General features: G+C 47.5%; 15 protein-coding genes across 15 annotated transcripts; 8 read left to right on the top strand and 7 right to left on the bottom strand.

Moving 5' to 3' along the window:
• Positions 1-609: 609 nt before the first annotated feature.
• N7517_011606 (FAD synthase) lies at positions 610-1580 on the bottom strand (the record flags this gene model as incomplete). The annotated part of the gene is made up of 2 exons (XM_056729329.1): positions 610-1299; positions 1401-1580. 2 exons carry the CDS (start codon positions 1578-1580, stop codon positions 610-612), a joined length of 870 nt encoding a protein of 289 aa, XP_056575144.1.
• Positions 1581-1959: 379 nt separating this feature from the next.
• Positions 1960-2730, bottom strand: N7517_011607 (uncharacterized protein; the record flags this gene model as incomplete). The annotated part of the gene is made up of 3 exons (XM_056729330.1): positions 1960-2494; positions 2571-2614; positions 2668-2730. 3 exons carry the CDS (start codon positions 2728-2730, stop codon positions 1960-1962), a joined length of 642 nt encoding a protein of 213 aa, XP_056575145.1.
• A 407-nt stretch (positions 2731-3137) lies between these two features.
• dbp4 (RNA-dependent ATPase HCA4) lies at positions 3138-5552 on the top strand (the record flags this gene model as incomplete). The annotated part of the gene is made up of 1 exon (XM_056729331.1): positions 3138-5552. One exon carries the CDS (start codon positions 3138-3140, stop codon positions 5550-5552), a length of 2415 nt encoding a protein of 804 aa, XP_056575146.1.
• A 543-nt stretch (positions 5553-6095) lies between these two features.
• Positions 6096-7917, top strand: N7517_011609 (amino acid permease; the record flags this gene model as incomplete). The annotated part of the gene is made up of 5 exons (XM_056729332.1): positions 6096-6415; positions 6465-6666; positions 6721-6762; positions 6813-6961; positions 7023-7917. The coding sequence occupies 5 exons, from the start codon at positions 6096-6098 to the stop codon at positions 7915-7917; spliced, it is 1608 nt and encodes a 535-aa protein (XP_056575147.1).
• Positions 7918-8302: 385 nt separating this feature from the next.
• N7517_011610 (uncharacterized protein) lies at positions 8303-9033 on the bottom strand (the record flags this gene model as incomplete). The annotated part of the gene is made up of 4 exons (XM_056729333.1): positions 8303-8422; positions 8472-8597; positions 8663-8773; positions 8857-9033. The coding sequence occupies 4 exons, from the start codon at positions 9031-9033 to the stop codon at positions 8303-8305; spliced, it is 534 nt and encodes a 177-aa protein (XP_056575148.1).
• A 1326-nt stretch (positions 9034-10359) lies between these two features.
• Positions 10360-11253, top strand: N7517_011611 (uncharacterized protein; the record flags this gene model as incomplete). The annotated part of the gene is made up of 1 exon (XM_056729334.1): positions 10360-11253. The coding sequence occupies one exon, from the start codon at positions 10360-10362 to the stop codon at positions 11251-11253; it is 894 nt and encodes a 297-aa protein (XP_056575149.1).
• A 367-nt stretch (positions 11254-11620) lies between these two features.
• Positions 11621-12841, bottom strand: fgaOx3 (chanoclavine-I aldehyde reductase easA; the record flags this gene model as incomplete). Its single annotated transcript, XM_056729335.1, has 1 exon — positions 11621-12841. The coding sequence occupies one exon, from the start codon at positions 12839-12841 to the stop codon at positions 11621-11623; it is 1221 nt and encodes a 406-aa protein (XP_056575150.1).
• Positions 12842-13362: 521 nt separating this feature from the next.
• On the top strand, positions 13363-14372 carry fgaFS (festuclavine dehydrogenase easG; the record flags this gene model as incomplete). Its single annotated transcript, XM_056729336.1, has 3 exons — positions 13363-13780; positions 13855-14051; positions 14115-14372. The coding sequence occupies 3 exons, from the start codon at positions 13363-13365 to the stop codon at positions 14370-14372; spliced, it is 873 nt and encodes a 290-aa protein (XP_056575151.1).
• A 539-nt stretch (positions 14373-14911) lies between these two features.
• N7517_011614 (uncharacterized protein) lies at positions 14912-15136 on the top strand (the record flags this gene model as incomplete). Its single annotated transcript, XM_056729337.1, has 1 exon — positions 14912-15136. One exon carries the CDS (start codon positions 14912-14914, stop codon positions 15134-15136), a length of 225 nt encoding a protein of 74 aa, XP_056575152.1.
• A 284-nt stretch (positions 15137-15420) lies between these two features.
• On the top strand, positions 15421-16309 carry N7517_011615 (phytanoyl-CoA dioxygenase family protein; the record flags this gene model as incomplete). Its single annotated transcript, XM_056729338.1, has 3 exons — positions 15421-15675; positions 15727-16137; positions 16193-16309. The coding sequence occupies 3 exons, from the start codon at positions 15421-15423 to the stop codon at positions 16307-16309; spliced, it is 783 nt and encodes a 260-aa protein (XP_056575153.1).
• A 1004-nt stretch (positions 16310-17313) lies between these two features.
• On the bottom strand, positions 17314-17702 carry N7517_011616 (CVNH domain-containing protein; the record flags this gene model as incomplete). Its single annotated transcript, XM_056729339.1, has 2 exons — positions 17314-17504; positions 17561-17702. The coding sequence occupies 2 exons, from the start codon at positions 17700-17702 to the stop codon at positions 17314-17316; spliced, it is 333 nt and encodes a 110-aa protein (XP_056575154.1).
• Positions 17703-18233: 531 nt separating this feature from the next.
• On the bottom strand, positions 18234-19751 carry N7517_011617 (Alcohol acetyltransferase; the record flags this gene model as incomplete). Its single annotated transcript, XM_056729340.1, has 2 exons — positions 18234-19672; positions 19724-19751. The coding sequence occupies 2 exons, from the start codon at positions 19749-19751 to the stop codon at positions 18234-18236; spliced, it is 1467 nt and encodes a 488-aa protein (XP_056575155.1).
• A 513-nt stretch (positions 19752-20264) lies between these two features.
• N7517_011618 (uncharacterized protein) lies at positions 20265-21853 on the top strand (the record flags this gene model as incomplete). The annotated part of the gene is made up of 2 exons (XM_056729341.1): positions 20265-20840; positions 20906-21853. The coding sequence occupies 2 exons, from the start codon at positions 20265-20267 to the stop codon at positions 21851-21853; spliced, it is 1524 nt and encodes a 507-aa protein (XP_056575156.1).
• Positions 21854-22118: 265 nt separating this feature from the next.
• Positions 22119-23517, top strand: N7517_011619 (tyrosine--tRNA ligase TYS1; the record flags this gene model as incomplete). The annotated part of the gene is made up of 5 exons (XM_056729342.1): positions 22119-22260; positions 22346-22842; positions 22904-22970; positions 23021-23253; positions 23308-23517. The coding sequence occupies 5 exons, from the start codon at positions 22119-22121 to the stop codon at positions 23515-23517; spliced, it is 1149 nt and encodes a 382-aa protein (XP_056575157.1).
• A 279-nt stretch (positions 23518-23796) lies between these two features.
• On the bottom strand, positions 23797-24832 carry N7517_011620 (uncharacterized protein; the record flags this gene model as incomplete). The annotated part of the gene is made up of 2 exons (XM_056729343.1): positions 23797-24689; positions 24739-24832. The coding sequence occupies 2 exons, from the start codon at positions 24830-24832 to the stop codon at positions 23797-23799; spliced, it is 987 nt and encodes a 328-aa protein (XP_056575158.1).
• Between the last annotated feature and the right edge of the window lie 838 nt (positions 24833-25670).

Here is a 25670-nt window from a genome sequence, read left to right on the forward strand (position 1 = left end):
ACACATATCTGTATTTGTATGGGATGCTTTACATCATCTTACCACCCGAGGTAAGATTGACCAGCACCTTTCCAGGGTGCTCTTTAATGTCCAAATGCGCAGCATCTGTTACCATTCGCAGAATGTATCGACGATGTATGGCTTCGCCTTGCATTTTTTTAGAATTGTTCCACGATTCGAGATTCATGATTCACGATATGATATTCGGTTGTTTTTCTGTTCCCCACCCTTTGCAGTATTGTTATACAACTCTACACGGTATCATTACGGAGTTCGCTTTGCATTTTTATGGAGTTTAATGGGAGGATGGGAGTTACTCTTTTATTTTTCTTTTCTTTCGCAGTTACACGGACTTCGCATGTTTTCAGCAATATGTGACAGGCAAGATGCATGTTTCAAGACTTCGTTCAAAGAACGCTATCGCACCTTGATGGGTTGCGCAGTCTAATATGATATTATTTCAAGACCAAGCCTACTCCACATAGGTGTCCATGTTCAAGATCCAAGGCGCACGAGCACAACTGTAATGTGCAAAGCAATCTATCCGAAAAGGCCAATGAGATAAGAATCTCAATCTATACACATGTAAGAAAACCCACACTATTCAAATCAATTGCGCCCAAGTCTTTCTTCCAGATCTTCCGTGAGTTGGTAAGCAGGAAGATATTGTCCATCCGCCTCGGCGCCAACCCGCAATCTCGGATTAGGATGGGTATCAGAGGTGCCGCCAAGACTGGTATATCCCTCATCATAGAGCGAACAATACTTCAAATCCAGATGCCGAATGAATGCCCAAATCTCCGCATAATGCCAATCAATCACGGGATGCACACGCACAAAATCCGGCCACCCCCCATCCGTCCGATCAAAGTGCGTCAACTGCGCACCATGCGGATCCGTCCGCCGCGTACCAACAAATATCGCCCGGATCCCAGGGTGCCGCGCCAGATAATCCTCAAAGCTAGAGCGCAGCGTCGAAGCCGGCGGCGCAGTCGTATACTTTGTAATGGCGAGGTGATAGGCTTCCGCCGAGGAGATGACAAAGTCTTCGACTGCATCGAATGGATCAGGCGGGAGCGCATAGATCGCGGGGATGACCGTCGCAGCGGCTATTTGGGCCTCTGCGTCGAGGTCTGCGGGGGAGGGGGTTGTGTCGTTTACATTTGCATTTGCCTCGGCATTGGAAGGGATGTTATTGCGGGCGCGTGTTGGATGCAACCCGGCCAGAAACAGAATTAGCAGGACTAGACAGTCCTTGCCACCGTTGTAGGAGACGGAGAGTTCCGAGAGCTTGTATCGCTGTAGTGCGGTGCTGACTACTTCTAGCGAGATCCGCGTTTGCCGTTGCACCGAGGCTAGAAGCGTGTCCGGGGGTGGGATTCGTTTAAGAAGGCTTGTACGCGGGCGTGGATGCGTGCGATCACGGTTGGGAGAGGGGGGATGGTTTCGTCGGTTGAGTCATTGTGTTTGGTGTGTGTTCCATTCTGATTGGGTTGGATTTGTTTCAATTGGGATGTTGGCGGGAATGGCTTGAGGTGATCTTGCGGCCGGTATGGCGCTTTTGCAATCGATTCAGTCATGTTTGTGTTGGTGAGGTTGACAGGTTTCGGGGCGGGGTGTGGGTTCGGGGAGAGACAAAATCCACTGTGGGGGGTCAAGTAGACCTCGGGATATATCTACAGACTATGTACATAGTATACATAGTATACATACATAGAAAGAAATTGGAAACTTCTCGAATCTCTATCTCCCCATCCCCCCGCGTTTCTCGGGTATATCGGTGGAACTCGGTAGATTCTGATGGATCTGAGTATGGACACACGGAGTAGACATGATATTCATAAAATTTACTGGCATTGCGAAAAAATGCTTAATTGTGGCCGTGGCCGTGACAATTCATCATAAGTAGATCCCCAAACTCCCGTAACGCTCAGAATGGGGAAAAAAAGAAAGTCCAAATTAGCCCAACACCTTCATCTTCTTCTTTTTCTTCTTCTCATCACCACCAGGTTTGCGCCCCTTCTGGAAATCGCGCCAGCTACCAATTCGTTCTTCCCGTGTTTCTTCCCACTTCTTGTCATTGTCGCGCTTCCGCTTGCGCGCCTCAAGCTCTTCCTCTTCCTTGCGTTGCTCACGACCTTCCTCCTGCAAGCGCGCCTTGAGTTGTCGCCGGCGTCGCGCTTCTTCTTCCAATAGCACCTGAACCGTCTTCTTCCGCCATTCGACCTTGAACTCTTCGGTCTTCAGCTCGGGGGAGTCGAGTGTGTACTTATGTTCGCGAATCAACAGACGGCGCGCGTCGGATATACATTCATCCAGGTATTCGCGTTGCTTCTCGTCTAGAAGAGCTGTTTGCGCTTTTTTGAGTCGATCGAAGGCATCTGGAGCAGCGGGGTTCTTGGTCTTGTCGGGGTGGATCAGGAGTGAGATCTTGCGGTATTGAACTTTGATGTCTTTTTCTGTCACACCGGGTTGGAGGTCCAGGACGGCGTAGCTGCAGTGGGTTAGTGTCTGTAGAAGATATAGAGGAGCAGAAGTCCATTGTAGAGCTTGAGGAAGATTGAACTTACGAATCGAGGCTGAATGCCTTGCGAATGCGGTCGATCTCGACATCCTGTGTCGCGTGTCAGTCGGAGTATAGATGTATGCCGGGTAGAGGGCACTTACCTTGTTAAATTCGGAGGCCTCTTTCTCTAGAGACTCGAGGAAATCTTGATCATCGTCTGACATATTGCCTTGTGCGGATTCTTTGGAGGTAGACATGTTCCTGTCGCTCATGAGATTATCCTTGTCAAATATGATAAGACAGCGCGTGGGCTTATCAGCCGCTGAGTCATCACGAATATCGCACCTCGCGGGGGTTGAGCTGGCAGCACAAAGGAGCAGTCCAATTATGCCTCTCTTTTTTGGTCAAAGCTTTGATAAACTAAGTATCTAGTGGACCCAAAAGGATACCCGATACACCATATATAAGACAAGATTATGAAGGCCCATGGCGTCAAGATCTACTTTAGTTATACAGAAATGTACCTAGCTAGTTACTCACCGCTCTCCCTACCGCCTTCGTTTTTCGCTCCCAAGAAGAAAAAAAAGATGTTTTCACCGCCCGCTAACTTTCAAGATTCAACTCAAACATCATGGCGCCGCGAGCAGTGAAAGGAAAGTCCAAGATTCACCAGGACACAGGTCGAGTCTTGAAAAGAAAGCGTGGTGAGGATAGCTTAGCTACCCTCGTCAAACAGGTGGAGGACCTCGATCTCAAAGTCCCCGTCAAAAACTTCTCCGATCTCCCACTCTCCGAACCAACAGCCAAAGGCCTCTCAGCCTCTCATTTCAAAACTCTCACCGACATTCAATCGCGTGCTATCAATTATGCATTCAAGGGGCGCGATATCCTCGGTGCCGCCAAAACCGGTAGCGGAAAAACCCTCGCCTTTCTAGTACCCATCCTCGAGAATCTCTATCGCAAGAAATGGACCGAGTTGGATGGTCTCGGTGCACTCGTTCTGTCGCCTACCCGTGAATTAGCGATTCAGATCTTTGAGGTGCTTCGCAAGATCGGAAGATACCACAATTTCTCTGCTGGATTGGTTATTGGCGGAAAGAGTCTGCGCGAGGAACAAGATCGCCTGGGACGTATGAACATCCTGGTTTGCACACCTGGTCGCATGCTGCAGCATTTGGATCAGACGGCTATGTTTGAGACGAATAACCTGCAGATGCTGGTGCTGGACGAAGCCGATCGTATCATGGATATGGGTTTCCAGAAGACCGTGGATGCTATCCTCGACCATCTCCCCAAACAGCGCCAGACTATGCTGTTCAGTGCCACACAGACCAAGAAGGTCGGTGATTTGGCTCGTTTGAGTCTGCAGGAACCCGAGTATGTCTCGGTCCATGAAGCAGCCGCCTCCGCCACTCCCTCCACTCTCCAACAACACTACACCGTTACTCCACTCCCGCAGAAGCTTGATACCCTTTGGAGTTTCATTCGCAGCAACCTCAAATCTAAGACCGTCGTCTTCTTGTCATCCGGCAAGCAAGTTCGATACGTATACGAATCACTAAGACAATTGCAGCCTGGTATTTCCTTGCTCCACCTGCACGGGCGGCAGAAGCAGGGAGGACGATTGGATATCACTACAAAGTTCTCTCAAGCTCAACACGCCGTTCTTTTTGCTACCGATGTTGTTGCTCGTGGTCTGGATTTCCCCGCTGTCGATTGGGTTATTCAAATGGATTGTCCTGAAGATGCCGATACCTACATTCATCGTGTTGGACGGACAGCGCGTTACGAGCGTGTTGGTCGTGCCGTGCTCTTCCTAGACCCTAGCGAGGAGAAGGGATTCCTCAAGCAGCTTGAGCACAAGAAGGTGCCCATTGAGAAGATCAACATCAAATCAAACAAGCAGCAGAGTGTCAAGAACCAGCTGCAAAACATGTGTTTCAAGGATCCAGAGCTGAAGTATCTGGGCCAGAAAGCTTTCATCTCCTACGTCAAGTCGATTTACGTGCAAAAGGACAAGGAGACCTTCAAGATCAAGGAGCTTCCGTTAGAAGAGTATGCAGCCAGTCTGGGTCTTCCCGGTGCTCCACGTATCAAGTTCATCAAGGGTGACGATGCGAAGGAGCGCAAGAACGAGTCCTGGAGAATGGCACACATGTCCAGTGATGACAATTCAGACACAGAGAAGAAGGACGAGAAGGAGGTGCGGACACGGTACGACCGTATGTTCGAGCGACGCAACCAGGGCGTGCTGGCGGAGCACTACTCCAAGCTCATCAACGACGATGGCACGATGGTGGCTACCGATGCCCCCAAGGACGTCGGTGCAGAGATTGACGACGAGGCCGACGAGGATGCCGACTTCCTCTCAGTCAAGCGCCGATTCGCCGCAGGCGACGCAGATCTCGGCGAGAAGAGCGATTCATCCGACTCGGAGGATTCCGATGCCGAGCCCAAGACCAAAAACGCCCTGGGTGTCAAGATGGTGCACTTGGATGGCCAGGAACCACTCCTCATCGACTCGAAGCGACGCGAGAAACTGCTCAAGTCGAAGAAGAAGCTGCTCAAGTTCAAGGGCAAGGGTACGAAATTGGTCTACGACGACGAGGGCGTTGCCCACGAGGTGTACGAAATGGAAGACGAAGATATGTTCAAGGCCCGTGGCGACGCCAACGCCCAGCGGGAGAAGTTCCTCGAGAGCGAGACGGCACGCACACAGCAGGCCGATATCGAGGACAAGGAAGTTATGCGCGAGAAGCGCCGCGAGAAGAAGGAGAAGCGGAAGGCGCGCGAGCGTGCCGAGGCCGAGGCCGAGATGTCGGAGGAGGAAGGCGCTTTCTCGCATCTCCCCCATGTGCCTTTCGAGATCCCCGGCTCCGACTCAGATGCCTCGGAGCGCGACGAACCCCGACCCAGCAAGAAGCAGCGTGTTTCTTTTGCCGCGCCAGACAGCGACGACGAGCCCAAGAGCAAGAAGAGCCATGTTTCCAAGCCTATCGAAACTCTGGGAGATCTGGAGGCTTTGGCCAGTGGATTGCTTGGTTAATGTACATTTTTATGTTTTGGGTTGAGGTCTTTTATGGCGTATATTTTTCCCCAAAAATTTCTTTTCCTTTCCAAAAGCATAGTGAATATGAAGCGAATAATTTCATGTATAACTTATAACATAGATGTCTAAATAAGCTCTAAAAAGCCACCTAAATAATGTGCGCCTATAAACAAGCTATAAACAAGCTATAAAAGCTATAAATCTATAAAAAAATGTGAGGCGAATCAATTCAGTGGAGTCGAGGATTTCCTTGACACATCAACGTCGCATTTGAACGGTCAAGCCCCGTCCACTCATCGATGGCTTCAATCACGCCATCGGCCTATTAATTATATGTCGAATTTTTTCGTATTTTTTTCCCTTTTTCCTTCCATCTTTATATTCGACTGTTTACGGTGCATCTGATAGGTATCAACACTAGCACGTGTGGGTCACGCGACTTAGGGCTGAAACACCTTACAGGTAACAACAATGATTCAACCTATCCATGATATAGTACTAACATAATGTAGGATACTTCGGTATTCATATCTCCAAATCATGGCCGATATTGAGAAATACCCGGCAGCAGAGCCATCCAAGGTTCAAGCCACGGGCTATGATGTCCAAACAAACCCCATTATCAATGCAGACAAGTTGGCTCGTCGCTTGTCTGGGCGTCAGGTCCAGATGATCGCTATTGGCGGTACTATCGGCACCGGTTTATTCCTCGGAACGGGCTCGTCACTCTCCAAGGGCGGGCCTGCTTCAATGCTTATTGCATACGCGGTCTGTGGTGCCATTGTCTTTATAACTATGCTGTCTCTCGGTGAAATGGCTGCCTTTATGCCTGTTGCTGGATCTTTCTGTACTTATGCTGGGTGAGTATCGCTTGAGTTTGCTTTGAGATCGTTACTGACTTGTTTCTAGTCGCTTCGTGGATGATGCCCTTGGATTCGCATTGACATGGAATTATTGGTTCAATGATGCTGTCTCTACTGCATCGGATATCATCGCTTTACAGCTTTTGTTGCAGTATTGGACAGATAATTTCCCAGGCTGGGCAATCAGTCTAATCTTTTTGGTTGTTGTCATTGTATTGAACGTCATGTCTGTGAAGGTTTATGGCGAGGTACGTGTACATGATTTCCACTTTATTGCATCTGATCTGACCGTTCCTATCTAGATTGAATATTGGTTGAGTTTACTCAAAGTCGTCACCATCATTGTAAGTGCCATCCCTTACATATCCGCACGCCCAGCTAATCCCCTCTCTAGATCTTCATCATCCTCGGAATTGCTGTGAACTGTGGTGGAAATACAGACCACGAATACATCGGCGGCAAAAATTGGAATAAAGGCGAGGCACCCTTCGTCGGCGGAATCGGCGGCTTCGCATCAGTATTCGTCACGGCCTCCTTCGCATAGTATGTGAACCCATCTCATCATCGCTTCTATCAAATGAGCTCCATTCTAACAATCAAACAGCGGCGGCACCGAATCCATCGCCATCACAGCCGGTGAAACCAAAAGCCCCGCGAAAACAATGCCAAAAGTCGTTCGCAATGTCTTCTGGCGTATTCTTCTCTTCTACCTCCTCTCAATCCTCATCGTCGGCCTGAATGTACCATATGACTACCCAGGCCTCTCAAACGGCGACACAAAGACCAGCCCTTTCACAATCGTCTTCCAGCAAGCCGGTTCCGCTGTTGCTGGTAGCTTTATCAACGCCGTCATCATGACTTCTGTCATCTCCGCTGCGAACCATGCCCTATTCGCCGGGTCTCGACTGCTATTCACTCTCGCTGTCGAAGGGTACGCGCCCAAATTCTTCGGCCATCTCAATCGTTTCCAGGTTCCGTGGGTGGCTGTCCTTGCGACATCCGCGATCAGCGGTCTCTGTTTCGGCGCCAGTTATATCGGCGCTGGAAAGTTGTGGTCCTGGCTGCAGAATATCGTCGGCGTTTCGAACCAGCTCTCGTGGATCTGTATCGGTCTTGCTTCTCTGCGGTTCCGTTCCGCGATCCGGGCTCAGGGCATTGAGCATCTCCTTCCCTTTAAGAACTGGACTTATCCGTATGGTCCGATCTTTGCGGTTGGACTTAATATTGTTCTTGTGCTTGTTCAGGGGTGGAAGTGCTTCAGTCCGCATTTCAAGAGGGTCGACTTCGTCTCGTATTACATTGAGATTCCGATCATGATCTTCATGTTCTTGGCTTGGAAGCTGGTTAAGAGAACTAGCTTTGTTAGGAAGTCTAATATGGATTTGAGGACAGATCGTTATGATCCTTCTCAGGAGGATGGGGCTGAGGGTCTGGTTACCGAGAAGAAGACGGGTGTTTGGGGTAAAGCTCAAAGGTTTGGGCAATGGTTGTTCTTTTAGTCTTGCGTTTTGTTTATTTTCTTATGATACCTTTTGTCCAATTATTGTACCATACCCTATATATATACGAATTATGGTTTACTATTTCTCTTTCTTTTTGTTCTCTCAGGACTGTATCAAGTTACAGAGCATGAAGCAGCATTAGACTACACTCGATCTCCAGGCTACCGTATTGACAGTGACAATGAAGTAAAAAATTCGAGTCGATGAAGCTAGGTTTGCTAAAATATTCCTTCAAATAATATATATTAGCAGACACTTCAACATCTGACATGAGCAAAGACATTCTGGAACAGTAATTCATCAAAAATCAGATTTCGTTGCTTCCTCCTCTTCGGCTCGATATCACAGCCCTTGCCGTAGATATGACAGCTTTTCTCTTTGACTAAGCCGTGCCGGGGTAAGCCTGGAGCAGAGCTTGAAGCTGGTCACCCAGCGGTGTATAAGCTGTATCAATGCGGCTCGCACACGACGGAGCTGCTTCTTTGACTTCGGCTGTATAGTTCTGTATTGCCGGTTAGAACATAACCGAGAAAGATGCAATTATACATTACCTCCAAACCGTACTGCGCCTGCAGAATATATCCATGCATTTTCACAGCGTTATCTCCGTGTCCATTTTGGTCGTAGAACTCGCGTCCATCGGCCACGTGGAGGTAGCCCAGCTGTGCCGTCGCGAACTGATTGCATAGAAAGGAAATATGTCAGCGGTCTGTTCCACACAGAAATTCGGAGTTCAACTGACTTCTTCATAAGCACTGCAAATAGCGGTCTGCTCCTCCGTGGTTGCATTGAAAGTGCACTGCAAATCCTCATTGAAATGTTTGGTTTGACCCTCGAAGTTTTTGTAAACGGCCTGGGCCAGAAGCATATTTAGTTTGCCGGGGCCCTTATATCTAACATATGGGTTAGAAACTTAGGTTCAAACTTCAAACTCACCCCAGCGGGATCAATATTTTCATTTGAAGAATCAGTTACGGACTGCATCTTCTCTGCGTAATGCTGAACTGCAGTGATCGAATTGAGAACATCGTCTGCAGTGCATGTGGTTTGAGTTTGGCAGATTGCAAGGCCAACGAAGGCCAAAACGCTAGAGATTGCCACGAAGACCTTCATGATTGTTTGGATAATAGGTCAAGGATAACGTGTTTGAGGGTTATTTGTTTTCCAGATGGGATGAGAGTTGAGTGAAGAAACGGTCCGTACTGTAGCTTTATATAACAAGCCATTCCTCAACACAGGGAACCGGCTATGGTGATGAAGCGGGCGTTTCCTGGTTAAATCAAAACGCACTTTCATGGCCTTTTTTTTTGTCGTTATCCAAATCTATCTCGTATGTATGAAGTAAATATCTGAATAGTAACTATTCCACATTCTTCATCCCTATATAGTTAACCATTGATGCTCCACGGTTGATCCCGATGTCAAATTTAAGCCGAAGAAACGAGTATCCCTGTTTTTATTTCAATCTCAGGGTTCATGCGGTGTGAGGTCTTCCATTCAAAACAACGGTTTGAATCCTTGGATCTTGCTAAACAGATTAGAACTTTCACGGGAGTTGCACACCTAGGGTCAGTCTATCCAATGAAAATATATTCGCCTCCATCTGTAACGTAGGACTCGGAACTACAGGTGCTCATTTGTTTGGCCCTATTACCCCGATACTATTACTTCATATTTATTTTCCGGCAATCCCGCCCGATCTTCATCGAATGACCCTAGAGTGCAGGCTATCGTTAAGATGGTTCCTATAAGTCTTACCTTTGTATTAGCTATTTCCTTTACGCCGCAACGTTAACCTTGAAAGTAATCCCTCATTCTGCTGCAGTTTATGTCACCGACCTATGGATCTTTCCAGGATTGGCCGAGCCCACTTCGAATAAGATGTCAGTAGATCGTATATGCAAACCGAAATGATACCCTAAGAGGTTAAAATTTTGGTGAAAGATCTGGGGCTATCCACTGTAACAGCTTAGACTCAATATACTACACATAATCAATACACTTGAGGAATAAAGTGTTACCCGTAAAAAATGAAAAAAAATAAAAAATAAACTCCGATAGGGGGAATCGAACCCCCGGCTGCCGTGTGAGAGACGGCGATGTTAGCCACTACACCATATCGGACTTAGATGGAAGAATCACGCCTTTTAAGTTACATCAACACAAATCGTCAGGGCAATCAGATCAGGGCAATCTAATGAGAGATTTATGAGCAGGACACTTAGTCGCTCGTATGCGTCCCCGTGGTTCTAACCCTCTACGCCTAGTATGGTCGACTTTCTTTACTACCCTCCTCCCTTTCCCTACGATCCTCTCTTATTTACACAGCGAGGCGTTTTTCTCATTAAATCAAATTGCCGAGCTTCGTTATATATATTTCTATTAGCGCGAGTCGGGAGAATTTCGCATTCCTTCTACGTCCTACTGAAAACCTGTGCAATGTCTGAACTTAACGAACATAACTGTGGCCCAGAAGGGCTACCTTTATCTGTCAGACGGTATACCTATCGAAAAGAAGAATTTTCCCAAATTGTTGATCTTGAGCGCGAGCGCTTTCACCGTTCAATGCATCCTATTACTATGTCCAATGGAATATACAGTGATGAAAATTTAAATGCTTCAGAGGAGCCTGAAGATGTGCCTGAATATATCATTTTCTCCATTGACACGGCTACGCACGATCGTGACTTCCTAGATCCGAATATCGAACCAAATCGTTCTGTCCGCACCACATTCTATCAAAACATTAATTCACTAGCCGTCAAAATGGTGCTTCACGAACACGAAGAGCTGTCTTCTGCTTTTGATACAGCTATTGGGCGAGCATTGGGTCCAATGGGGCTCGAAAGATCAATCTACCACTACCGCAGCACAACGATTCCTCTGGCCAACGGCTCCAAGGAACCAGATGGGGCATGGGGTCCAAGAAGACCACCACTTGGAAGCCCGCGAAGACCAACCGTGGTAGTTGAAACAGCAATCGTTGAGACGCACGCAAAATTACTTCGTGATGTTGACCGGTGGCTCGATCCAATCGATGGTCTCGCGAAGGTCGTACTAGCCATAAAGGCAGACCGACGGCAGCCTAAGATTACCATCCAAAGATGGCAGTATGATAGTGCCAACGCAGAGATCGAAAATGTCCAAGCCATCGAGATAATCGAAAGCAGTGAAGGTGACGAAGTCACTGTGAACGGTGGCCCACTCCTTATCCCCTTCCATCTTCTTTTCCTCAGACCTGCAGAACCTCCTAGGGAGGGTGATATACTCATTGATGAGCAGGAGCTCAAGGAGATTGCCCAGTTAATCTGGGAAATTCAGTTCTCGGGTTGAGGTCCTCACTTTGGCGTGGCTTTGTCTATTTTTATACTTTGTCTAGTTGAGTTGTGTATTCTGCATCTTAGTTGTGCAGTTTCGCTTGTAGCCATCCTCTTAATTCTATAAGCTTCACATCACGCTGGAAATGTGAGACACCTTGAGTAACATTAAGGCGGATGCCCTGAATGTCTAAGTCTATGGTGTTTTATTACATACAATTTAAATAACTGAAGTCTTTCTAGTCCATTCGCGATAATCTACAGAAGGAATGTAACCTATTGATGAAGCCCAGAGATCGAAACCTAGTTACCACTAAAGACATTATACCATCCACCTAGCCAGTTCTCGACCAGTTAATGCATATTTTGTGTATATGTAAAGCCTATGTTGGAGTCGTAGACTGCGGTTCGCAGCTGCCAGCTAGTTTCCCACAGCCGGAATAACACTTTCCTGCATTAGTGGACTTCTCCAGCTGGAGGCGCCTTTGTTCCAGGTATTCAACACTGTAAGGATAGTCCAGATAACCATCTTTCGACAAAGACGTATAAAATGATGCTCTGTCGTATTGCTGGAGAGCAACTCCTGTCTTGAGCCGAAAGGGAAGGTCTGGGGTAGATATAAAGTATCTTCCAAATGCGATTGCAACGTTATCATGATCGGCATACACCTCATCAGCCACCTCTGGAGCAGACGTGGCATTGTATCCCCCAGCAAGTATGACTGGGAGGGATTTTCCCCAGGCACGCACGAACACTTCGTGGTGCGGGTCTGGATGCAGTGTGTCGTCACTCAACCATCGGGCGTTGGCGAGGTGCAGGTAGGCCAGACCCCCGGGGATGTCTCGTAGTTGGGAGAGAAGATACATGAATTGTGGTATGAGATCCTTCATGACCCCCATTCCAGAGTACTGGCTGAAGGGAGAGAGCTTGACTCCCACCCGATGGGCTCCCACTGATTTGGCGACTGCTTTGGTGACTTCAAGCGCAAATCGAGCGCGATTCTCGATGCTCCCACCCCATTTGTCCGTTCGCTGATTGCAAGGCCACTGAGTGAACTGGTCGATGAGGTACCCGTTTGCCCCATGTAGCTCGACCCCGTCAAACCCAGCCTCAATAGCGTTCTGCGCAGCCTGAACAAAGTCCGAGATGTACTGCTCAATTTCCGCCTCACTCAACGCACGAGGATTGGGGCTGTCCGGTGCTAGAGACACCGTACTGCTGGAGACTAGCTCATGACCGTTCGCAGAAAGTAATGCCGGATCAGCCGCTCGACCCGTCGCCCATAGTTGACAGAAGATAGAGCATCCTCTAGCATGAACCTCGGAGACCACTTCTGCCCAGGCTTGACGTTGCTTCTGGCTCCAGATTCCCGGTATATGAGGTTCACCCATGGCTTGGGGGGAGATGTCAGTTGCTTCAGTGATGAGCAAAGTACCGGGACTGGATGCCCTTTGGGCATAATAGTCTTTGACAAAAGGCAGTGGGACGGCCGAGCTATCAGCACGGTACCTTGTAGTCGGCGCCATCACTAGCCGGTGTTGAAGCTGGCAGGTTCCGATTGTAAGGGGTGCAAAAAGCTTTGAAGAGGAGGCACTGGTGTCCATATTTAGGCGTGGTTACGTGACTAGTAGGGACGATAGATGGATTGTATAGAGGTAGAAGTTGAAGAAGGAGGACTTGGCAAGTACTAGAATGTAACAAAGCCGGTTTCACGCTCCTCGAGCACTTCAGAAACCCAAGAACCATCGCAATTTGACTCGGTGACCTATGTGTCTAGAAAAATAGAGACCTTGGATCGCCTATCATGCGGAACGGTTGTCGCATGCTCCCATGCATAGATCACCTCGATACTCAGACGAAGTTAGTTCGAAGCGCAGTCACCTCTGATAGAGAACAATGCTCCCCCTTGCCGACAGCCTTGCAGATAGATCTACAGGGAATCAGACACGTAGTCTTGCAGACCGCCTTGTAAGTCGATGTAATTCGTAAGGTAAGTGTAGCGAGTTAGGTGGAGAGGCAAGAGCCGGTGGCAGCATCCATAACCAATATGACCTGCCATGTAGGGCTCTTTGTTCTTCGCTTTCTATAGTATTTGCTCGGATATCACTTCCTATCAATACTCAAAATGACAATTTTGGTTACCGGAGGCCGTGGCAAGACCGCAACCCGTTTGGGCGCACTTCTGGACAAGAACAAGAACCCCTTCATCGTGGCCACCACCTCCACCTCGCCCATCGGCCAGTATAATACAGTGAACTTTGACTGGCTCAAGCCAAAAACCTGGAAGAATGCCTTTGATTTGACAGTTTCAGGTGGCCTTGAGCCTGTGTCCGCCGTGTACCTAGTCGGGGCGCACAGTGCCGAATTCGTCAAGCCCATGTTGGAGTTTATCGATTTTGCGCACTCGAAGGGAGTTAATCGGTTTGTCCTCCTCAGCGCTTCCAACACCGAGAAAGGCGATCCGATGATGGGGGAGGCCCATGCCCATCTCGACTCGATTGCCGATGTGCAATACGTGGTCCTACGCCCGACCTGGTTTATGGGTAAGTAGATGGAAGCGGTAGCCCCCAAGGAAACTCCAATGAAGCTCAAGGCTAATAAAAAAACCACATGCTAGAGAGCCACCTGGAGGATCCTCATCTGAGCTGGATCAAAGACGAGAACAAGATCTATTCCGCCACGGGGCAAGGGAAAATTCCCTTTATTTCAGTGGATGACATCGCGCGAGTTGCCTACAGTGCGTTGACCAACTGGAGAACTGGAAAGGCGCAAGAATATCTGGTATTGGGGCCTGATCTCCTCTCCTATGGCCAGGTACGTCGCACGGTCGCTTTTGGCCTGTTTTACAACCTTCCTTCATTGACGAATCTACGTTAGGTGGCGGAGATCCTCAGCGAGCTCCTCGGCCGACAGATCATACACGTGTCCTTGGATGCACAAGAAATGGTCAAGATCCTTGTGGGTGTAACCGGATTTCCCCCGGAGTTTGCGTCGATGTTGGCCTCGATGGAGACAGCCGTCGCAGCTGGTTCGGAAGAACGCCACAGCCAGGACGTCGAGAGGGTGACTGGCGTGGTGCCACAGAGTTTCGTGAACTTTGCACGGGAGAACAGGTCTCACTGGATCTCCAATTGACGAAACTATGATGGATATTCACGGGGCTTTTCCTCGTGGTTTCTTCTGAAGTCAACATCAAGCAGTAGAAATAATTAGGCCAAGTACCTAGCGGCCCTTGAGGCTGAAAATCACGCTGAGAAATGAAACCAACTGTCTAAACGTTCAATTACAAAACAAACCAAAGGAAAATATTTGTGTCTTCGCGCCATCTTTGGGTCGTTGTGATGTCAAAGGGCAAACTGCGCGATTAGATGGGCAGTACTCTCGCCATCTGTGGTGGCCCTTACCAGTAAGAGGGTTGCTGCCCGCAAAAATAGTTGCCTTGCCGACAAGGCCTGACCTCCGGGCCATCCCAAACCTATATCATATAGTAAGATAACTTATAATCATGCAGATATGATATAGAACTGCCTTAGACATAGAAGTTCTTACCCATATCCATGATACACCAGTCACCTGAAACCGAAATGCCTCAAGTTTGAACATCCTCGAAACTAAGTAGTAGTCTCACTGACTCGTTGGAGCGGGAACCGGGTAGAGTTGAGGTGACAGCACGCATGCGGCGCCACGGTAAGGGGAGAGATGTCGGTCTGTCCAATGAGGCTCGGGTTGGTCATGCGGGACGATCCTTTGTCCAGTATATACGTGACCCTGCTGTCCTGGAACCCTTTCAGCTGGCCTTCCTGACGCCACATGCTTTCTGCTGGAATGATTTTGAGAAGCATCGCATTCTCTTCCTGGAGTTGGCGGTTCAAGAGTCAGGAAGTAGCGGTGTGCTTTGAAGCTGGTCCTCGTCACCTACACCTATGCCACGTTTGGTATGCGCATACCGCTTCAGCTGCCATTCGTTCTCTCCTTACACATACCTTGGGCCTAATAATCAACTGGTGGTTCTCCTTGGATTCAGATAGACATGGCATCAACAGGAGATCACGCTGTCCAGTGGCGACTTATAAGTAGCGGGCAGTCGATCATCCTCCACATTTTCCACCCTCGATAACGCTTTTTTCGATATCAAATACGTGGACCTCGCAAGTGAAGCCACAAATTGATCTCGAATTCCACCATGACCGTGACACAACCTACCACACCCAAGCTACGTCGGCTGCCAAGGACCGCGGGAGCCGACACGATCTTCACCACGCTCCAAGAAGACGGGATCGTTATCATCGAAGACTTCATGAGTGCGGAGAATGTGGCCCAATTCAACGCCGAGATTGACCCGCACTTGAAGAAATGGGAGCTCGGACAGTTCAAGTCCTACCAGGAGGACTACCTATCCGGCATGAGACAGCTGAGCAGTCTCTCACTCTTCAACAAGGTCTTCTGAGACGACATGGTGAACGAACCAATGCTCCATGACATCTGCAAGAAGGCCTTCGGGCCCGAATGTGGGGATTGCTGGCTCACCACCTCATCCGTACTAGAGACGGAGCCCGGATACGGGGGTCAAGAACTGCACCGTGAATATGAGGGAATTCCCATCTGCACGAAATTAGGCAAACAGAGTCCCGAATCCATGCTGAACTTCACCGCGCTCACCGACTTCACAGCCGAAAATGGCGCCATTCGTGTCCTCCCCGGCAGCCACCCCTGGGACGATTTCAGTGCCCCTCCTCCCCCTGCCGACACGGCCATTCCGGCCGCCATGAACCCCGGCGATGCCGTCCTTCTCACCGGGAAGACCCTATATGGAGCAGGCAAGAACAACACGACCGACTTCCTCCGCAGAGGCTTTCCCCTCATCATGCAGTCTTGTCAGTTCACTCAGATGGAGGCGCCTGTAGGCTGTCGCCCTACCACACCCTCTCGTCGAGACTATGACCCCGCTCGCTCAGAAGATGGTCGGGTGGCGCACCGTTTCTGCTAACGGAGTTAATATCTGGACATACGATCTGAAGGATCTTGCGACTGGGATTCAATTGAAGAACGATCAGCCTGCTAAGGCTACTTGAGGGCTTTGCATCCTTGTATGGAGATGGGGAAACATTCCAACCTCGCCAATGTTACCTGCTAACCAGCCTCGGCCTGTCCTGAGACCGTGAGAGATCTTGGTATAAACCTTAGCTTTTTGAAAATGATTATACAAGTGATGTATCAGAGTAAAGAAGCCAAGTAGGTAGTGTCTCTATGTTACAGGCTTTCCTTTCGCTAAAATACCCACCTGTGGTTGGTGCCAATCCTAAGGCAAACACGAGCTTGCCTCCTTTCACACCCCTCCAACTTCAGGCATTGATATCTTCGTCTAGTCTTTGAGCGAAATTCACGTAAACCTCTTTTTGGACTGATAATCTTTGTTATCCTTAGCTAAAATGCGCCCAAAACGCCGCAACGATTTTGTGATAGCCATTATCTGTGCACTTTTTCGATGAAACTAGACCTCCGCAAAGCCCATAAAGCCTGAGGCCCAACCCAACCCACTAAATGGGTTGGGATTTGGGCCTATCCTCGGGCCCACGATGGGGGCCCAAAGCCTATAATAAGCACCAAACAATACAAACATTCTAAGAAACGTGACTTTTTTAATTACCTTATGCTTAGACCCCGTTTTTAGCGCTTAGATTAGGGTAATATTTTATTATTTTAATTAATACGCTATTGATAACTAGCTAAATTTATATATTACGACCGGTTGGGCAGATTCTACGGCAAACAGCCCGGGGACTACGGGCGACTATCATGATCGGGTACTTAGTATTACACTTAGTGGCGCCAAAGCCCGTCACTCAGCGGGAAAATATGACAGCGGTCATCAGAAACTATGGAGATGACATTGTGCTGACAGCGGAACGGGAATCCTACACTTGCCTAATGGTTTGTATGAAACAGCCTTGGCTGAACTAATTCGATCCTGATATTACAAAATTTGCCAAATGATGACTTGATTGGCTTTTCATATAAAGAATATGACGGGAGATTGGTAGCTAACTCATCAAACTTCCCATTCTCAGGCGAAAATTTAGCACAAGTAAACAAGCTGGCCGTCGATGTTGGCGATGTGTGTAGCCAGATCAATTTCGCTGGGTACAAAATCACCAGAGGAGTTCCTGAGATCAGAATGGAGGACAGGCGTTTTATCTGGTCCCTGGGTTGCAAGGGTAGTATTCCGTGCATCATGGCTGAAATTTCTCCCACCCCAACTGAAATGACCTAAAAAAAAAGGCGGTTGGTCAAGTGTAATGTGGTCTACAACTAACTTGTCTCACCATTTTCATTTCCAAGACATTCATCGAGAGGGATATAGTCGGCCAGACCACTACCCTCATCGTTGTTGCAAATTGCAGACAAAAACGTGCAACCGGGCTCGTCTCTCAGACGAATATCACATGCACTGTGGTGGAAAGACATGGTTAATATGATTTGACGTTTTGAAAGAAATTCTGACAAGAGTTGAAAAAAGAACACTTCGGTCGATTATATATGTGGAGTATCTTCAGCTTGGTGGCAAATTTTTGGTCGTTGTGATCGTATCTATGGAGTAAGTAATGACATGGAGATATGGGGGGCTATCCAAATAGATATTGTTTTTTAACGGTCGAATCACTCAGATATGATTATAATTGGATTAACCTAGTTGACTCATTGATCAACCTTGGAATCTAGCAATCCATGTCACATGTGGTCATTACTAACATCCTGCGCAGCGGTATACCATTTCTAGTAAATATGCCTAATGATTCATCTGGTTATTGACCGCTACAATTTAATGATTATTTATCCTAAAATGACACTTTTGGTCTACAAAGTGAGATATTCGATGAGCTGCGTCGGCAGGATCTTGCTTTCCTAGATTCTTAGTATGTCGAAATCCCGACATAGGGTTCTTGCGATCTGCATTTGGTTTCCGGATGTTGATCAGTTGGGGGTCAACTCGGAAGTCTAGATAACTGCGAGTATTCGCTTCTCGATACTCCCAAGAAGTAAAGCGACAAAATCATTAGACAAAGAACCCTCCTCACTGCTAACATGAATGACAGTGGCGGCATCGCGAACACCAGCAACGTTGAAAACCAGATTCGGCCCGTAACCCGCTTTAACAGCACCCGCCGAAAATTCCATGTTGGAAATAATCCATGGTCTGGCCGACCGGTTATCAAAAGCCCCTAGGTTGGATACGGCAAATGAATTTTTCTGCACAATCTTCAGACCCGGCAAGAGTTGAGAAATGTATTCTTCTTCATCGTCCCCGATCAAGTCGATCGACAGCCAGGCTTTCATCCACGACCGTTTGTGGTTCAGATCATTGACCACATGAGCCCTATGTTTACGTGCCAGTTCCCATAACAAATCCGAGTTAACTGGAACAGGGTCTATTGAGCCTGTGCTTTGACCTGCTTGATGAAATGTGTGTAGCCAGTCAAAACTCGAAATGATGGACACTGCTGTGCTTATAGTTTTATCCCTGTCCTGGTTGAGAAGATAAGGCCGGACGTCGATGCCAGTTACGGAATGGCTGAATTTGGCTTTGGGGTAGAAATCAGCTGACAGGCTCACCTTGATGAGCGTGTGTAAGAGGCTGGTAAATGAGGTCTGGTGCTCGCGACAGGCTTGAAGACATTTGCTCATCGTGTCAGCTTCCAGGCAGAGCGTGTCAATCTTTGTAACGACTAAATTGTCTTCTTTTTTTGGTTCACCGAAGGCCAAATCCCGTTGCTGATATCTAGCATCGTTGAAGAAGAGATCAGTTCCCCGGTAGAAAAATTGAATGCACCAGAAACGGATGTAACTCATGATGGCAAAAAGAATCGATGGACCCGTTCCATATCGTTTGACTGGATCAACCTCAGGAAATCCCTTCACCTCTGTGGTCAATTCAATGATAGATGAGCCGTTGTGGCATTGATTTGGCGAGTTGAGTGCCTCTAGCAGGCTCTCGAAGATGAAAGTGCTCCCGCGTCCATCGGTGATAAAGTGGTCAAACACAAAGATAGCATGCTTTCCATTCACCACCACGAGCCTCCATGGCGGCTTTTTCGATGAATCAAACCATACACCATGATATCGCTCGATTGTTGTAGTCAAGCCTGCCTTTCCCTCTTCCGTCGGAATTTCCAGGAATTCCACATGATCATCGAGATTGATGTGGGATAAGATGCCCGAGAAGGACCGGTGCTGAGCTTTCTTTTTCTTAGATTGGCCATAGAAGGAAATCATGCCCAGCTCGGGATATTCTTGCACGACCTTTCGAAGGGCCGGGTAAACCACTGCTTTGGATAGCACCGCTCCCTCGGCCTCGACATTGGTGTAGGATGCCACACGAATCACATTAGATTGGAGCCCGAACCGGGTCAGCAAACCAAATTGTCTTTGGTATCGATCTTGAATATGTTAATTCACAGCGCGAAGCAACGAGATAGGCGTGCTCTTACCGGCAGGTTGTGTGTGTATGAAGTTCATCGTATCTGTCAACGGTCTATTTTTTGTTTCCATGACGAATCTATCATCATTTCTCCAGGCTAAGTAATTTTGCCGACGATAGTTCCAACTTTTTATATGTGAAAAGGCGGTCACCACTAGTGCTTACACTCCTTGAGGCTAACAAGGCTATCCATGAATTCTATTGGCTCTTTACAGCACTACATGAAAAGCGCATCAGGCATCCATCCCAGTGTTAAAATACTTCAGCCTCGGTTTTTGGCGCTCATGTCCCAGGTGAACATACAGTTTGGGCCTGCAATGGAATCTCCTTGACTGTCGGGATCTTTAGCAAAAGCGGTGTCTGGTTTCTCTATCCTCAATATATTACGTCATATACACATGTCCCGAGGTCAGTATATCTTTTTGCTAAATTCAACATTCTTAAACATCTAATCAAAATTTGTTGGGCCATTTCAACATTTCAAATTTATATATATATATTTCTCTATATCTACTTTTTTTCTCTGTTTATTATATATTATCTAAGCTATCATGATTGGAACATCTACTGCCGAGTACTTCTTTATTCGGATATGCATCCTATTTCTTCATAATATCGCACCAATCAGTACTTTATACATCATTCAGTTACTGGTCGTTCAATTCTTTCATCTGCCAACTTATCTCGAACGCATACCCTACGCTGTCCACATTTGGCTCATTGCAGAGGCAGCATTCTTCACAACTGTCTACATACCACTTAAATACGCGCTCCGCCATTCTTCTATCTACCACAGATCTTTGCCTGCGGAATTCAGAGAGAATTTGTTTAGGAACTGCAATAAGAATGTGCCAAATCTGGAGAAATACCTCAGCCAGTGGCTTATGGTCTCGGAAGCTGAATGTATAAAGCGTGAAAATGTGAAAGACTTTATTAGATGGTCATTATTCGGACCTGAACATACCCGGGAGCAAGACCAGGAGGATGAGGGGGAAATCGAGGCCTACACAACAGAAATTGAGAAACTGATGGGACGAAAGTTGTCACCAGGAAGGATAGATGTGAAGGGCCTAGGACGACTTTTAAATGAAGCAGGCGGTTCACATCGAAGTCTACTATGGTATAGTGTTAGTTATCTCTATCTCTCTATGTGTGACCCAGCTCTTTCAAACTGACATTCTAATTCGCTTAGTGCGTCTTTGTGGTTGACACAATAACGTACTGCAAGATGTTATACAATGGATTCCACTTCTATCGCAATTCGCTCTCGCGATTCTTTACCGTTTTTCCATTTCGCCCTCTTGCGACACTCACGGCCTACCGATCACCGGCGCGGCACCTTACATACTGGCATCGACGGCATACATCCAAGAAACGACTACCCGTACTATTCATACATGGTATCGGGATTGGCTTGTACCCTTACACAAGCTTCCTCCGAGACCTGAACAGGCAACTAGAGACGGACGCAGCCGATGGTGAGGTGGGAATAATCGCACTTGAAATCATGCCGGTGAGCTCTCGGATAACGTATCCTGCTCTCGACAAAGAGGTGATGCTCTATGAGATCCAGGAGATCATGCGGTATCACGGATGGAGCAAATTCGTGCTTGTGTCTCATTCTTATGGTTCCATCATCGCTGCACATCTTCTCAAGTCTGATCAGTTTGCTTCGCTCATCGGGCCTACGGTCTTTATCGATCCGGTATCATTCCTTCTCCACCTGCCTGACGTGGCATACAACTTCATAGCCCGTCAGCCAGCACGAGCCAATGAATACCAGCTATGGTATTTCGGAAGTAAAGACATCGGAGTTGCGCATACTTTGGCAAGAAGATTCTCGTGGATTGACAACATCATTTGGAAGGAGGACCTTGGGGTGAAGACAGAAATCCAAAAGGGTAGAAATGTGACAGTTGTTTTAAGTGGTAAGGATTTGATTGTGGACACCGAAACAGTGGGGCAGTATTTGATGGGTTCATCAGAAACAATTGACAAAAAGGCATGGAAAATCAGGCCCTGGATCGGGTCCGGACTTGAGCTGCTGTGGTTTGAGCAGTTGGATCATGCTCAGGTTTTCGATTCCGAGAATACCAGGCGGCCAGTCATCAGGACGATCTCTACATATTCACAAGGCTGAGAACTGTTCGAGTGATATATTCTAATAATTATGTACATACCCAAAGCATTTCCCTTTCCAAATTTGGAATATCAAGAGGAAATTTAGTAATCAGGCCAGAATCAGGCATTAAGGCATCAATTTGTCAGGCATCTGACCCCTGGCGTCCATACTTCGGAAAACGAGGGGCAAGGTTTTCTGCCAATACTACCCGACTCCTCTCTAACAAATCTATCCCACCAACCTTTCCCTCTCTTCACACCTTATCTTGTCTTTTTTGCTCAAAATGGATGCCAAAATCGACACCAAAATGGACGCTGCAGCAAAAGCGCGGTTTGATCTCATCAGCGACAACCTCGCTGAGGTTCTGAACCCAGAATTGATTGAGACCATTCTGGCAGAGGGCCGCAACCCGCGTATCTACTGGGGTGAGTCATTGCGAAGAGTCCCAGCCCTGGAGATGTGGGACTACTTTGACTTGATTGAGCTAACCTTTTTTTTCCCCCTCTCCAGGAACCGCTACCACGGGAAGGCCACATGTGGGATACTTCCTTGCTGCACTCAAAATCGCCCAATTACTCCGCGCGTCTTGCGATGTGGTCGTCCTGCTGGCCGATATTCACAGCTTCCTCGATAACTTGAAGGCACCCCTTGAACTTGTAGAGAACCGTGCCAAATACTACAGCAAGATTATTACGGCTATCCTTCAGTCTGTCGGCGTGCCAACCGATAAGCTGGAGTTCGTCCTCGGCAGCTCCTACCAAAAGAGTCCCGAATATGTCATGGATGTGTACCGTATGGCAAGCTTGGTTTCGGAAACGGATGCGAAACGCGCTGGAGCAGAAATCGTTAAGCAGACTAGCAATGCTCCTTTGAGTGGTCTTCTGTACCCTATCCTTCAGGTACTAGATGAAGAGCATCTGAACGTTGATTGTCAGCTCGGTGGGATGGACCAGAGAAAGCTCTTCACGGCAGCTATCGAATGGCTGCCAAAATTGGGTTACCGGAAGGTATGACTGGTGCTAATCTATACAAAAGTTTCTTATAGGCTAACAAATTCTGTCTACCTAGCGCGCACATCTTATCAATCCTATGATTAGTGGATTGAAGGGTGCTAAAATGAGCTCTAGTATTGAAGGTGAATCTTACTTTGATCTCAGGTTGACTATCGACACTAACATAAAACAGATAGCAAGATTGATCTTCTAGACTCAGCCGAAAACATCTCGAAAAAGATCCGGAAGGCGGAAGCAGCCCCGAAGATCGTGGAAGACAACGGAGTTATTGCTCTCGTTGAATATGTCCTACTGCCTGCAGCTGCTCTTAAGGGCCGAAAGGAATTCCAAGTCGAGCGAAGAGATCAGGATCCATTGATCTACGTTGACATCAAGCAACTTAAAGAAGACTACCAAAACGATATTGTATGCTTTGTCTCTTTAATATTCGAGGACTTATCAGCTAACGCAAACTTATAGTTAACGCCGCAACTTCTTAAACCTGCCGTCTCGGCCGGTCTTGCCAATCTTATGGCACCGATACAGGCCGCTTACCAAGCCGACGCAGAATGGCAGGAGATCACCTTAAAGGCTTACCCGCCCCCCGTTGTCGAAAAGAAACAGAAGAAGGTCAAGGACAGGGGATCTCGCTTCCCCGGCGCCAAGGCCAATGGCCCTGAAAGTCAATAAATTGGCTGGAAACAAAGTTTATCCTCCATATCATTTTCTTACCGCTTTTTTTTACCTGAGATCATAGCACTGCAATTACATTGAAGAACATACGCTGCATGCGGTCTTTCCCCGCAGTTTTCTCACTACATCCGAATATAAGTTCTGCCAGCCATACTTGATTCAATACTCACATTGCGACACCATATCATTTGTTGACAGCTTATATATTACTCAGGAAACGAGTAGGCGGGGGGAGTGGACCAAAGTAGTGTAACTTCTGGCTATTCAAGAGTAGTCTTACGCATGATCCTTGAGGATAGAAACCACCACTGACTTGTGATGGTGCACACCGGGGAGGATCTTATGCCAGTATTGCCAAACTAAAAGTGTACCAATGGTTGTTGGGATGGCAAACACCCAATAAAGCCAAAACTTATCTGACATGCCCCAGCCATTGTCCCCACCACATTGAAAGAAGGACATACTGAAGATAGACGAGATGAAGGTAGGCGGGAGAAATGCCAACGTAACAAACGCAATCGTCTTCATGGTTGAATTGTCAATCTGCGCGGCACGACCTATTTCCACGGAGATTCCCGCATTAGCCTGCGCGACAGTGTTGAACGCTAGCTGGATCTCGTTCTGGAGTCGCTTCTCGTTAGAGATTGAACGGAAGCGTAGATTTGCAGTGTAACCTCGGAAAAATTCGATTTGATTGCGGATATCTTCGTCTGCGCCCAAGTACGAATCGGTTTGGGATGCGATGTAGAGATCATAGTGCTTCAGAATAGTCTCGATATTCTGTACCGAGACATCTAGGTTCTCGCTAACATGTATAGCATGTCGGGCAATGTCATGCAGTCTTCGGTACTCAGGTCTTGGGGCTTTGCTTGGAATGAACTCCTTTTCAATATCCCTCACTTGGTCCCGGATAGCCCAAACAGCGGGTTCTTCGAGACAGGCTAATACCTCTAGCACGCACGGGTAAGGCCAGAATGGAACGTTCAACTGAGAAATAGTTGTTTTTGATAGCGACTGGAGTACTGATTCCCGGAGGGGTGGTGTCGGATCGAAAAGGAGCAGGAATGTTTGTTTAGTGGAAGAAACCCATCGAGTGAAGACGTTTAGCTTGGTCCACTCGTAATGAACATTGCTTCGGGTGTATTTAGTCTCAAAGTATGCCCATGTATCTATAATATATCGTTAGAGAAGCGTACGGTTCAGGTAGGTGTTGCTTACTGAAGCCTGTAACAATCCCTGCTTGGCGGGTCGTTTCACAACCAAAATATCCGTTAGATTTCATGAAGGAATCCGACCACCATCTCTCGGGCATTTGAAATGCTTGTATGAATGCATTACGGCATCTTTGGCATGTACGAATATTGTTTGCGCTTGCGACTCTGTTGGCATTAGTAGTGTAAATAGAGTCAATGGAAGTGTGACTCGACTAACATGACACATATTTGACTTTCCTCAAAAGTGGCTAATAGGCTAGAAGTATGATTTGAGCTCTGGAGATCTCTAGGATAAGCTTGACTCGTTCGCCAAGATCCACCTAAAGAATCAGTCAGCGTGATCTTCCGAGCTTCGAAAAGGGGCCCAACCTTGTTCCCACTGTGACACTACTAGGCTTGGGCATGATTGGCAACTAGTTTCACTCATGGCAGTATATTTTGGCAGGAGAATGGTGCTTTAAGGGGAGATTCGCAATATGGAACACAATACTCGGAGGATAACCTCAGCTGAGCTAGACTAGATCATCATTGGGCCACGAACTCGCATCTAATGCAGCTAGTCTCTTGGCATCTGCACACAGCCCCGATTTTTACAAAGTAGGTTGCGGCTGTAACATCCTATTCTTTATCTACTTGGACCAAACCCTCATCTGAGAACATAGCGGGGGGTTTAATGCCTGACTTTTGAGGGTTGATGCCTGAGGCACCAATACACTACCACAACAGGTTCATGCACAATTATACAATCAGTCATAGAAAGGAAAAGTTCAGATATGTCATAGTATCTAAGAATTAGTTAGTTATCACTCATATATATATATATATCTACTCTTATATAGCAGTATTAAATAGTCGTCTAGTTTAAGGGCCACTTATCTACTATGGAGTTCCCTTTAGGACTAGTCTTGACCCTTCTGGTTTAGCGCGTGTCTTTCC

Source organism: Penicillium concentricum, assembly GCF_028827145.1.
Source record: "Penicillium concentricum strain IBT 3081 chromosome Unknown utg000006l_segment0_segment0, whole genome shotgun sequence".
Lineage (NCBI taxonomy): Eukaryota > Fungi > Ascomycota > Eurotiomycetes > Eurotiales > Aspergillaceae > Penicillium > Penicillium concentricum.